At 32.8% G+C, this 13,414-nt stretch overlaps 2 protein-coding genes across 3 annotated transcripts; one reads left to right on the top strand and one right to left on the bottom strand.

Annotated features, from left to right (window-relative positions):
- Nucleotides 1-1,552: 1,552 nt before the first annotated feature.
- Nucleotides 1,553-3,422, bottom strand: LOC106117924 (uncharacterized). Its single transcript, XM_013312443.1, has 3 exons — nt 3,174-3,422; nt 2,768-2,869; nt 1,553-2,503 (listed from the first exon to the last, which is right to left on the bottom strand). Exons 1-3 carry the CDS (start codon nt 3,312-3,314, stop codon nt 2,126-2,128), a joined length of 621 nt encoding a protein of 206 aa, XP_013167897.1. The 5' UTR covers nt 3,315-3,422; the 3' UTR covers nt 1,553-2,125.
- Nucleotides 3,423-3,924: 502 nt separating this feature from the next.
- Nucleotides 3,925-13,402, top strand: LOC106117923 (bleomycin hydrolase). Of its 2 annotated transcripts, none has more exons than XM_013312442.1 (12): nt 3,925-4,162; nt 5,036-5,193; nt 5,675-5,805; nt 7,582-7,696; nt 8,118-8,255; nt 9,458-9,578; nt 10,093-10,220; nt 10,722-10,849; nt 11,288-11,386; nt 11,549-11,669; nt 12,002-12,112; nt 12,635-13,402. In XM_013312442.1, exons 1-12 carry the CDS (start codon nt 4,087-4,089, stop codon nt 12,755-12,757), a joined length of 1,449 nt encoding a protein of 482 aa, XP_013167896.1. In that variant the 5' UTR covers nt 3,925-4,086; the 3' UTR covers nt 12,758-13,402. The 2 variants fall into 2 exon arrangements, with proteins under 2 accessions (XP_013167896.1, XP_013167894.1); XM_013312440.1 differs by lacking the exon at nt 3,925-4,162 and adding an exon at nt 4,320-4,423.
- Nucleotides 13,403-13,414: the final 12 nt, after the last annotated feature.

The raw sequence follows: 13,414 nt of genomic DNA, 5'->3' as shown, positions 1-13,414 counted from the left end.
GATCTAATTCAATGGAATCTTCATCAGGATTATAACCTTGTGCGTCGTATATTGAATCTTGTATATACATTTTATCATCTTGGTCTAATGATTTAGCATTTATTGTATTTTCAACTTCATTATCGTATTTACTTTGGTAGCTTGATAATCTTTCTGAATGATCATCATCATCTTCACTTTCATCGCTATCATTTGATGATTTTTTAATTTCATCTTCATTTGAATCCTCATCTTGTAATTGTCCTTTAACATCATCTAATTCATCTTTAATTTCTTCTGATTCATCACTTTCATAATTATATTTAGCGTAATCATTTATATTAGAACTTTCTTCTGTTAAATCTGGATTCTTTTTATTTTTTATTAAATCTTTATTTTCATTGTTCATTACTTCACTATTAATTTCACTATCAGATTTTGAGTTAACCTTCCAATTAGCAATAGATGGATCACCAGATATTTGTTTTAGCGTTTGTAACGTTATAACTGCATCGCATTTCACACCAGGGTTACCCAGGAATACAAGAACAACGTATTTATAACCAGGTCCACCGTCTAAGATACTAGCTTTCAAATCAGATCCGAAATCAATGCTACTCACTCGTAAATGCGTTATCAGGTCACCATCAGATATTGCCGGATATCTAACAGCTAATGATCCTCCTGGTATTGATATTCTTATCTGTTCTGTATTTGTGTTTGTTAATTCTTCATTGCCTACATCTAATAGAAATACTAATGGATATTTGTGATATGAACTTGCGATAGTTGCAACTATAAGTTGAAAAATGATCGCGACTAACATCGTTACGTTTACTTTGTACTTTAATGTCATGGTACAATAATCAGATATTTATATAAGACGCTGTTATGCTTCAGACGGTTCAGTTTTTGTCCGACCCTGCATCACAATGTCGTAGTTCTTTAGTATTTGTAACGATAAGGAAGATGTGTTTTCCTTATTATTGGACGACGTCCTTCATTAACGTTAGTGTTTACACTGAATGTAATGAAACGAAGTAATTGTTTATTTTTTTCATTTAATTCAACATTAAAATAACAGAATTAAAAATATAGCGTATATTAAAACAGCCGTTCATATCACAATGCATTGTCAAATATATCTGTATATGTTTTTATAGATATTATTAGGTGTTTCCTGTTGATAGTACTACCGATCAATTAGTCCAATGGTCCTTATTGGGCTGAACGGTCCAACGGGAAACACCTATTTGTTAAAATATGACAATTAAAGCTAGCCAGCTATAAGCAACGCATAATAAAATTATGGATATACAGATTATAATTATATATTAAGTAATCTATGGTATTCATTCTCTATATTCGAAGATTTTTTTTTAAATAAACATTTCTTATATTCATCAGCTTTATTAAAATATCTTCTTGTCCTTATCACACACTAGTAATTTAAGTATTCATGCAGTCTTATTCTATAAAAAAGAGTATAAGCAAATTTTTTTAAATTTTTGCCTGTGAAATGATTAAAAATCATAATTATAACTTACTACCTGAAAACTAAGGAGGGGGGGGTGTCTTGGCATGTACTACGAGTGGTCATCGAGGGGAGGGAGGGGTCGAAAAAACTAAATAGGTCACGTAGTATGGGTATGTTCCCTAAGGTTGGTGCACTAATTTTTGTCCTCCAAATCAATCTGTCCGTAATCACTGTCGTTATTCCTTTCTAGATCGTGTCACCAATCATACAATCCACCCATTTGTTCTCAGGTCTACTACTAATAGTGTACCCCTCTACATTTATAATTAAATGTATCCTTGTCACTTGTCATTCTTTCCTCCTCATAACATGCTCGTACCATGGCACCTTTTGTTCCTTAATTTCTCTACCATTGGTGCTTATCTTTGGCATAATTATATTTTTATTAAAAAGTTTATAGTACAATAAACTTTCTACACAATAAGCTAAAAGTTAATATCAATTTCATGCACAATTATTTGATAAAAAAAAAATTATTCGCGAATCTGTCAGATCACGATTACAACAGTTACAACACTGCATCCATATTGTTATCTCTATTTTCTCAAAGAGAGTGATAGAGATGACTATATGTTTAGTTGTTTCGTCTGAAACCATAAAGTAAAGAAGTTATCGTAAAAAACTTCGCATTTGTTTATTCTGATGTTGCAAAGAAGACTGAGCTTTATCAGCTTGCATTATTAAATTATCTAATTTACTATTCTGTGAGTTTACTTGTTTATCAATTCTTAATATTGGTGTTTTCTCAATTTTCTGCATATTTTCTAAATCATCTAGCGCTGCATTAATATCGGCGCCATTTTGTTTTATCTTTGGAATTCGCTTGAATTCATTATCATCAGGACCGAGACCAGTGTTAATAGAACCTGTATCTTTTGTGTTGTTTGAATGCACTTGACCGATGTAACTTGGTTCACTAGAATATGAGAGGTTATCCTTCGATGTTAGTTTGACACGAAAAAAATTAGTAAGACTGCCACAAACACCCTGAAAAATACGTTATTAATATGTAGTTACATATTTTTTATTATATTGAAAAATTATATTTTTATCTTACTATTATAAATGCGAATGTTTAGATGGATGGATGGATGCTAGAAGGTATCCCCAGAACGGCTGCATGGATCTCGTTGAAATTTGGCAAAGATCTAGAACACAGTCTGAAAAAAACACATGGGATTTTTTTTTCATTCGACGGAGTACGGAGGATTACATGGAGTCGTGGGCGACTGCTAACATCATATAAATTACCTTTAGGCGATTTAATTTCGTCTGTGTAGAAGACAAAATCGTATTTAACTCGGCTAAGCCACTACTTGCGTGTTTTATGTCGTCATCTAACATTGCTGAATTCTGAAATAATAAAATTTAAATAGATTAGCCAAACTAACTCATCGAGACTCATCTTCATCAACCAAATTACTTATAAAGTGTTAGTTTTAAACTAGTGCTGCCATCTAGTGAGAAACTGGTTAAGCTAGCGAAGAATTTTAACAAATTTTATCAAAAGAATGTGAGAAAGTTAAATTTTGATTACCGAATACTGGTCAAAATAAATATGATATGCACTAATTAAAATTATATCGACGTTTTGAAGGCATTTGTCATACTACGCTATTAATTACTGCGACACATAATTAGGAAAAATATTCTTTACCTCGGCAGTTCTTATATCCACTTCTTCGAATTCTACAACATCCATGTATTTGTGTTTCTCCAAAAATTCTTCTCTATCAGGCAAAGGCTGACCGAATAATTCAGCCCTGGTACACGCATCTTCATAAGCTTTTAGCGACATTTTTTATATTATGTAAGACTATTTAATTTAGCAATTATTTAACGTTACATTTAGGAAACAATTTATAATGCATATCTCACAAGTGCAAAATTATTTAATACTAAAGTAAAGCAAGTATGAAACACAAATAGCTGGGAAAAGAGAGAGAGAGAGCTAACAGTAGTGTCAAAAAATTAATATTGATTTTCTCTCCCTACAGATAAAACTGCTAGTAGACACGACCTTGGCACTCGAAGCCCCCGGTAAAAAAATTAAATAAATCATATTTAAATGTATTACTACCATTATTATTCGAAGAAATACGACCAAGAAATAATACTGCTTTTTTGTAATAAATTTAAATACAGCGCTTAAAGTTAAACGTCATTGTTGCCATACTCAAAAAGAAAATTGCAATATAACGAATTTCATTCAGAAACCGGATTCAGTTTCTGAAATATTAATTCCTATTAAATTACTTAGATTTATTTTTAAATAAACAAGAAACAATTTCTTTTCTTTTACAAGTTAATCATTTTTAATGATCAATTAAACAGCAAACAGCTGCTTGACAGATGAAGGAGTTCAATGCCCCCTCCCGCTTAAATAAAACTGAAAGTCATCTGCCGTCATCTGTCATTAAAAAAACACGAATGAGTGAGAAAGTAGTTCAAATTCAAACAATTTTATAATTTCCCTCCCTTTCATTTCAACGGATTAAATTTCATTTGTTTAATGACACGTGGATTACGATAAGATTACAGTGTTAATTATTCAACTGTGTATGCTTTAAATGCTCTTTAAATCCATTTTATCAAATTTATTTAAATACAAACCATCGATAAAGATTGCCGCAGCAATGTCCACGGGTAAGTTTTTTATGTATTTTACCATTTTATTTTATAAGTAGGTTGCACTTCAGCAACAGAATTTATGAAGAAATTAGCTAATTGTCATTTTGAACGCACTAATTATCACAAATTGTCAAATCAATTTAAAAAAATGAATTCAAATCGTCGTATGTTATTAAATGAATAGGATAATTAATAAATTAATCAAAATTACATTATATAATTCACTTTGTTATAAAAACAAACAATACTTCATGGGCATTGAGTTTCTCCACTCAAGTGAGTTAATTTCATATAATTTTAAACAACTAAAGGCATAAAACTGGGAGACTTTTTCGACCATGGAGATCAGAGATGTGTGGGTGGTTGGTATCCTTCAAATTATAAAAAAGAATGTTTGAGTTATTTAAATATTAATACTGCTTAAATTTGAAAACAATACTAAATAGGTGAAGTAAATCTGCAATGCATTCTAATATAAGGCTATAAGAGCCAGAGTGGCATAATTACCTAAACAATAGTTAAATTAAAAACATACTTTCAAATAGGCTAAGATGGTGAACTAAATTTAGGCCACTATGGCGCTATGAATTATTGTTAAGAGCAGATTTATTAATTAAAATCAGTATTGAAAAAATTACAGACCACAAGCTCTTATGGCCTCATATAATCCTCTCCTTACTCTTCAATTAATGTAAGAAGAGAAAGTTGTAGGCAAAGAAATAAATAGTTAAAGGACTCATCTGCCGCCTTACAAGTTGCAGATGTCTATGTGCAATGATCACTTAGTTATTTCCAAAAGTCAAATCTGTAACAACTTGCTCTTTGCCACTTTTTATAAAAAATAAGCTTCCAAAGCTATTAACTAATGTTTGAATGTTTTGTTTTCAGAACCTCTTAGTTTGGTGACATTAAGTAAATTGAAAGAGAAATACTATGCAGATCCAAAGAATGAATTGGCTCAGAATGCATGCACACGGTTTGACCCATTCGAAGTTGCTATTAGAAGGAGACAAGCTGATAGCACTTTACATGTCTATAACATCAAGGTGATATTTTCACAACTAAGTATATTTATTAGATTGTTTAAAATCTTCATTATGAAAATTAAAAAAATGCCATTGACTTACTTTCATACTAAAAAATTGTAACGGCATGGAACATGTTTAGTAAAATTCTTTTTTTAACATTAATATTATATGTAAAGGTAACATTGTAAACAAATTTTATAAATCTGATAAGTATCTACAGTTAAACCTGGGTAAGCAAGAGTATTTGTGTAGTCCTTACGGACAACATCCGTGTTTTATTCCCCTGGTACTCTCACTTATCCAGTATTTAAGTGCAAGTTTAAAAATTATTGATATTTATATATATATATATATAAAAGAATTATATATTAAAGATAACCTATCATAAACATAAATTAACCTATGTGTTCTTGTTCATACAGTGTTCTTGCCGTTCCGTTGATACCTTCTAACTAACATTCACATTTATAATATTAATAAGATTTAAATTATATTTTAGTTGGAGTCCGAAGGTAAGCCGGTGACTAACCAAGAGAATACTGGTCGGTGCTGGTTATTTGCTGCACTCAATGTTATGCGATTGCCATTCATGAAGAAATATGGACTTGATGAGTTTGAATTTTCTCAAGGGTATGTATTTTAACAAATGGTTTCTTATTAATTTTTTTATTTACATTACATTTTTTGTCATTTCATATAACTCTGTTCTGTTTCTTGTTTATGGCTCTCCCTCATCGGATTTGGCCAATGTCAAGTGTTTATGGTTCTGTTTAAACTTGTTAGAGACTGGCAACAGTACTCTGCTTGTAGAGAATTCTTGTGAATAAACAAGTGAACCAAAGAATAATATTTCTCATATCGTAAATTAGTACATATTTTAAAGCAATAAGGAGGGATTAGAGCGTCGGTGGCTCAGGGGTCAAGCACATGACTTGCAATCTGCAGGTCCTGGGTTCGAATCCCGCAATGTACCAATGTGTTTTTCGTTTTCCGATTTACATATGTACATTTATCCGACGTTCTTACGGTGAAGGAAAACATCGTGATGTAACCTGCACATATCTGAGAAGAAATTCAAAGATATGTGTGAAGTCAACCAGCCCGCACTTGGCCAGCGTGGTTGACTATGGCCTAATCACCCTTAACTTAGGGTAGGCTCCGAGCCCCTCGGTGGGGACGTACAGTGAGCTGATGATGAAGGAGGGATTAGGTCTCCAGATTAATAGCTATGTTTTCTAACAGAAATATATAATAAGACTATATAATATAATTTTACTTATGTAATATTTGTCTTTGTTATTTTATCAGTTTATATAAATATATACAAGCAATTGAATCGATAAAATTATCTTATCTATTATCAAAATAACAAGTGTAATGTAGAAGCATTTCTAGATAATTTTAGATTACTAGCTTTCGCCCGCGACTCATTCCGTGCGGGTACAGATAGTAACCAAAGGATAGGAAGTGGAAGGGACAATATTCTCTTTCTGTGCATAACCCCCTCCCCTCCCTTGATTTTGGGTGACCGATCGATCGTTTGCCACCTTATAATATTTAAAAAAACAATTGTCAGACTTACTGAATATATATAAATCAGTCAAACCGTATCAGAGGTGTATGGTAACTAACATTGTGACACAAGAATTTTATATATAATTTATATTCTTCCAATAAATTAAAAAGTTTTTACACAATTTTTATCTAAGAAAATAACCTCTAAATGTACTCTACGCATGAAATATAAATTCAATTTATTTATATTGTCTTTAAATTTATCAATACTTCCTGTTGCTGTTTAACCGCGATAAGGCAGAAATTGGCAAACAATATAATTGGGGCATATGTTTACGCCATATACCCATATGCTTTTCGATTTACATATGTACATTTATCCGACGTTCTTACGGTGAATGAAAACATCGTGATGCAACCTGCATATATCTGAGAAATTCAAAGATGTGTGTGAAATCAACCCGCACTAGGTCAGCGTTGACTATGGCCTAGTCAATAACTTAGGATAGGCTTCGAGCCCCTCAGTAGGAACGTATAGTGAGCTGACCATAATATGTTTATCAATTCAAATGTATATATTAAGGGTTCTTTTATACAGATCGGGGCGAAGAGCAGTGGTTTTTTATCGCAAATAAAATTGAGCTTTATCTCATTGGAATAATGTTTACATCTACTTTGCAAGATTTTTAATGATTGCTTTTGTTAAAAAAGATCTGTAAAGTAAAATTAAACCTTATTCCAATGCTATAAAGTACAATTTTATTTGCTATTAAATCTTCTTTTAGCCTTGGTCTGCTTTATCAACGTTAAATGATAGTAAGCTTGAGTCTAGCCTAGCTCATGACCTAGCTTAATGCGACCATAGTGCATATCATTTACTTTTATTCACAGTTATCTATTTTTCTGGGACAAAATAGAAAGGTCTCATTACTGGCTGAATAACATTGTACAGACAGCCCGGCAAGGTGAAGAACTGGAGGGTCGGCTTGTCAACTTTTTATTAAAGGTTAAATATTGAATTATTTAAAAATTATTAAAGTTTAAAAGCATGTTTTTAAATTATACAGTAAATAGTTAAACTGTATGTAAATTCATTTGACAACATTATTTTGGAGTTAAAAGCCAGGTCTAGTTATTAGAACCTTATTTCAATTGCATAAAACAGGACTTTGTGCAGCTGAAGATTTACACTAAAATAAATTTAAAAAGTTCCAGTCCATTCCATTTAAGAAGTTACTTTATACTAATTGCCCGCGACTCCGTACGTGTGGTGTTAAAAAAACTTAATTAGTAGGCTATGTGTTGCCAAATTTCAGCGAGATCCATGCAGCCGTTCTGGTTATACCTTCTAACAGATATTCAGCCATACATCCAAACATTCGCATTTATAATATCTCATATTGCTTTGTTCATTTTGTTACTAAAAGGATCCCATAAATGATGGTGGACAGTGGGATATGATCGTGAACCTGATCAACAAGTACGGCCTCATGCCTAAGAAATGCTTCCCAGAGTCGTTCAGCTCGCGACGTAGCTTGCACATGAATGCTATTATTAAAACTAAGGTAAGTTTAACGAATAACTTAGGGAATAAAAACTTATGTTACTTTTTGTTACGTTACCCGGAGGCCTAATTTAGTTTTTTCCCTTCTCATCCTTTTTCTTATAAGGAAAGGATGGGAAGTAGACTTTCCGGATGAGGGGATGCATGGAAAGGGAAAATAAAATATTTTCGTTCTGTGCATCCTCTCCTCCGTCGATTAAAGGTAGGCAACGCATATGCAATTGCGTATGTCTATGGGCAACGGTCACTTCGCTATATCAGCGATTTCAGGTGGCCGCTCGCTCGTTTGCCATCTTATGATATAAAAAAAACAATACTTACCCTAGGTTTCCGAGACCAATGTCTCAGTTTAAAATATATTTATATCTCAGTTTTGTACAACGATTTTGGTCTCAAAAACCCACTGTTAATGTACTTGTTGAACACCTACTACTTAATAATATAAATTTATTGATTACTAAATTGCACAATTAAAATAATAAGCCTAGTTTAGTAGCGTATAATATGCCCGCGTACATCCGCTACTTTCCAGTCTAAGTCCAATTAAAATCGGACTACCCGTTCTGGAGATTACCTGGAAAAAAGATAGCCTTGCAGACAGCCAGGAAATTAAAAATATTGGTTATTCGTTATCAGCAACATATATACAGGTTGTCCCAAAAGGTTACGTACATTGGAAGGGGGATGATAGGGGTGGTCACAAGGGTCACCAGAAAAATAAAATAAAAATTCTTCTCTGGGTATTAAAAAAAATAAAGGGCATTATTTAAAAACTTAAAAATTTTACACCTTCTGGGGCAATTTTGTAACCAATGACCTACAAATATTGCTATATTTAAAAAAAAAGCTATTATGTTATCGTCAATAACCCTTTATCAATATGAAATAAAAAAAAAAACAAAGATTTTAAAGAAAATTAAAATTGCCCCAGAAGGTGTAAAAAATTTAGGTTTTTAAAAAATGCCATTAATTTTTTTAAATACCCAGAGGGGAAATTTTATTTTATTTTTCTGGTGACCCTTGTGACCACCCCTATCATCTCCCTTCCTATGTACGTAACCTTTTGGGACACCCTGTATATAATAAGTAGGAATATTAATTTAAAGGAATCAAGATGACCAACTAAGTTTACTATTAGACCACAGATGATAAAAAAACAATAAAAAACACTTCTATTGTACAGATAATAATATTAAATTCCAGTTGCGTGAATTCGCTAAAGAATTACGAGACAAAGTGTCAGCCAACGCGAGTGAGGCAGACATACAGAAGACCATAGACACGCAGATGTCTGTCATATACCACATCGTCGCTACTTGCCTAGGTAATATACAACCGACTTAGACAAACTCCGTCAGAGAAGAATTAAAAAAAACTTATGTAGCCTATGTGTTGTTTCAGGCTATATTCTAGATCTATGCCAAATTTCAGCAAGATCCAAGCAGCCGTTCTATAGATACCTTCTATTAAACATCTATCTATCCATACATCCAAACATTCGCATTTGTAACTAGCTGTCGCCTGCCACTCCAACTGCCTGGAATTAAAAAAATATAATTAGTAGCCTATGTGTTTTTCTAGACTATGTTCTTAATCTATGCCAAATTTCAGCGAGATCCATGTAGTCGTTCTGGAGATATCTTCTATCAAACGTACATCCAAATATTCAACCATTTGCATTTCTGATATTATAATTAGTAGCCTATGTGTTCTTCCAGATTATGTTCTACATCCATGTCAAATTTCCTCGAGATCCGTTCAGTTGTTCTGGATCTCACCTTCCAACAAACATCCAAACATTCGCATTTATAATGTTAATAATATTTTTCGTATCTCAGGTACTCCTCCGGAACAGTTCACATTGGAATTCTACAACAAAGAGAAAGCGTACAACAACTTTGGTCCATTGAGCCCTCAGGAGTTTTATAATAAACATGTCAGACCACTCTTCAATGTTGATGACAAGGTAACTACTAGCTATCAACTAGAATTAAAAAAAAAACTTAATTAGTAACCCATGTTTTCTTCCATCTTCTATATGCATGCCAAATTTTATTGAAATCCATACATCAGTTCCGGAGAAACATTGAAATCCATACAGCCGTTCCGGAGAAACCTTCTAACAAACATTCGCATTTATATATTAGTAAGATATCATGATACCTACTTCGAACAAATAAGTTAAGAAAAAGTGTTGTCCTGTACTATTCTTAAACAATTACTGTATTCAAGCCAAATTATATAATTCCAAATAAAATCCATAGTTTTGTTCACACTTGTCTCCGGAGCTAGCAAATAGATTTTAAAAATTACTATACCATTTGACAATCAAATCATCTAAGAGGGTTATTGATTATAATAAAATTAAAAGCTAGGAAATTTTATATCAAAACTGATATTAAATATCGCGCCATCTATTGGTAAAAACCCAACAAAAAGTTATTACTTGTTTTTTTTTTCACTTTAGGTGTGTCTGGTCAGTGATCCGAGACAATCCAATCCATTCGGCAACCTGTACACGCTGCAGTGTCTCGGCAACATGGTGGGCGGTCGACAGACCGCGTACAACAACCAGCCTATCGAGACCCTTATGAAGTATGTATTTCATTTAGCACAAGAGGTCAAAGAACGTGGTCCTAATATAACATGACCAGATTATCGAGACCCTTATTAAGTATGCATTGCATTTAGGACAAGGGGTTACTATAAAAAAATATGTTATTTATATACGTCCCCACCGAGGGGCTCGGAGCTTACCCTAAGTTAAGGGTGATTAGGCCATAGTCAACCACGCTGGCCAAGTGCGGGTTGGTTGACTTCACAAACATCTTTGAATTTCTTCTCAGATATGTGCAGGTTGCATCACGATGTACATATGGAAATCTGAAATCGAAAAACACATTGGTACATGGCGGGATTCGAACCCAGCACCTGCAGATTGCAAGTCAAATGTTTAACCTGAGCAACCGACGCTCGTTATTATATATTACGTTACGTTATTTAAAAAATCTATAGCTTATGTGCATGTTACAGGGTGGTCAAAGACAGCATACAAGGTGGAGAGGCGGTGTGGTTCGGATGCGAGGTCTCCAAGAGATTTGAACGTAAGAACGGACTAGAAGACTTGGATGCGTTAGTATTCCCTTATTTATTATCCCTCAAGTTATCTACGATCCATTGCTAAGTAAAGCTAAGCTCAAAAAACTGACAAAAAAAATCCGGCTTGAAGGACCAAATGTATTTTTTAGCTTCCATAATTAAGCGTTTTCTTCAAAATGTTAATGTTTTTTTTAGTCAAGACTTCAAGCTGGTGTTCAACACAGAAGTTCAAGTTGGTCTTAATAAAGCTGACCGGCTCATGTATGGAGATTCTTGTATGACACATGCCATGGTATTCACTGCGGTGGGAACTGATGTACGTATTTAATTATTTTATTAACTCGACCTGTATGTGTCTTGAATTTAAAAATATTTCAGTATATAAGTGTTTTTCTCTGCGATAATAATTTAAAAAAAATATTTTTTCCCGTTGGACCGATCGGCCTATCGATGAAGCGGGACAATGGGAATATTGATTTTTTTTATTCTTTGGTCTTAATTGGCCTAATGGAATTTTTCCCATTGGACCGATGGTTTGGTAGGTCGATCGGCCGAACGGGAAACACATGGAATATTAAATAATAGTTAAAAACAGCATCTAGTTGAAATTTACTTCACATTTAAAGTAAATAATTGTGTTATATCTAGGAGCAAGGCAATCCTTTGAAGTTCAGAGTGGAAAATTCTTACGGTGACAAGGAATATGACAAAGGTTATCTGCTACTCACTACGCCATGGTTCAAGGAGTTTGTTTTTGAGGTGAGTTAAATTCTTGTGTACTTTGAACCGGATGAATTAAATTGATGTAAAAAAAAAACAAAGTTTATTCATTACTATTAAAAGGGAGAGAAAAACTGAAAGCTACAAATAGATGGCGCTAACGTCAAGTGAGTCATCTGTCATATTCTTAGTCATGTCGTTATAGCGATTTTTTCAAAATATATACATGTACTAGCGGACCCGAAAGACGTTGTCCTGTCTACACGTCTTTTATTTGAATAAATTAATATGAAGTTAATATTTGATGAAAATTGTGAATCTAAACCATTCCCAGATCCCCTTGAACACACACAAAAAATTTCATCAAAATCGGTCCAGTCGTTTGAGAGAAGTTCAGTGACATACACACGCACAGAAGAATTATATATATATAAAGATAAAAATGTATTCCGTTTTTTTACTGCTTTTTGAATTTTTTGATCGAAATTTGATAGAAGTCTTTTCTATGATAAAGTAAAGATTTTTTTGTATAGAATTCTAAGTAGCTGTTGATTTTTTCAGGTTGTTGTAGATAAGAAGTTCGTACCAGAATCTGTATTGGAAGTGTTTAAACAAGAAGCGAAGGTGTTGCCAGCGTGGGACCCGATGGGCACCCTCGCCTGTCCCGTGTGTTGCAAGGAGTAAATTCATTGTTGGAAAATGTATTCAGAAGCTGCCAATTTGCAATTTTTTTTTAGGAAATCTCAATTTTTTAGAACTTTTTATATTTATTATTTAAATTTAGAAATATGAATTATTTATAACGAAATGATATAGTTATGTATGTTTCCAAGACAGAGATGAGGATGCCTTTGGATCTGCAGATGAATTTGAAGAAGACCAAATATTGATTTTCATAATTATTTTAAAAAAAAATGTTTTTGGATGATAACTACATATTAACTTTGGAGCTTCTGAAAAAGACAATTTAAACTTGAATTTGACATTTTTTTTTTATATAAGATTTAAAGTTTTTAGTGAAATCACAAAATATGTTTACATACAAACATACATCCATACATTCATACATATATTTTCCAACAAAATTGATGCAATTTTTTGTGAAAGTACACACTGGTGCTTATTTTAGTCAATTGTGTTCATAAATAGTTACCAATATGTTATTTTGTGAGCAATAATTATTCAAACCTCTTAGATTGTTATAACTGAGTTTCCACTGTACAAACATGTATAAAACAACAATATTTTATCAAGAGAATATGTTTTAGTACACTTGCTACAGCAGTGGAAACGCACTGTAATAAAATGAATACCACGATATGCATTGTTTACATTATTTTA

This window comes from Papilio xuthus, unplaced genomic scaffold (assembly GCF_000836235.2).
Source record: "Papilio xuthus unplaced genomic scaffold, Pxut_1.1 DF827679.1, whole genome shotgun sequence".
NCBI lineage: Eukaryota > Metazoa > Arthropoda > Insecta > Lepidoptera > Papilionidae > Papilio > Papilio xuthus.
Note: the sequence above shows the minus strand (reverse complement) of the source record. Positions and strands in the feature narration are given on the sequence as shown.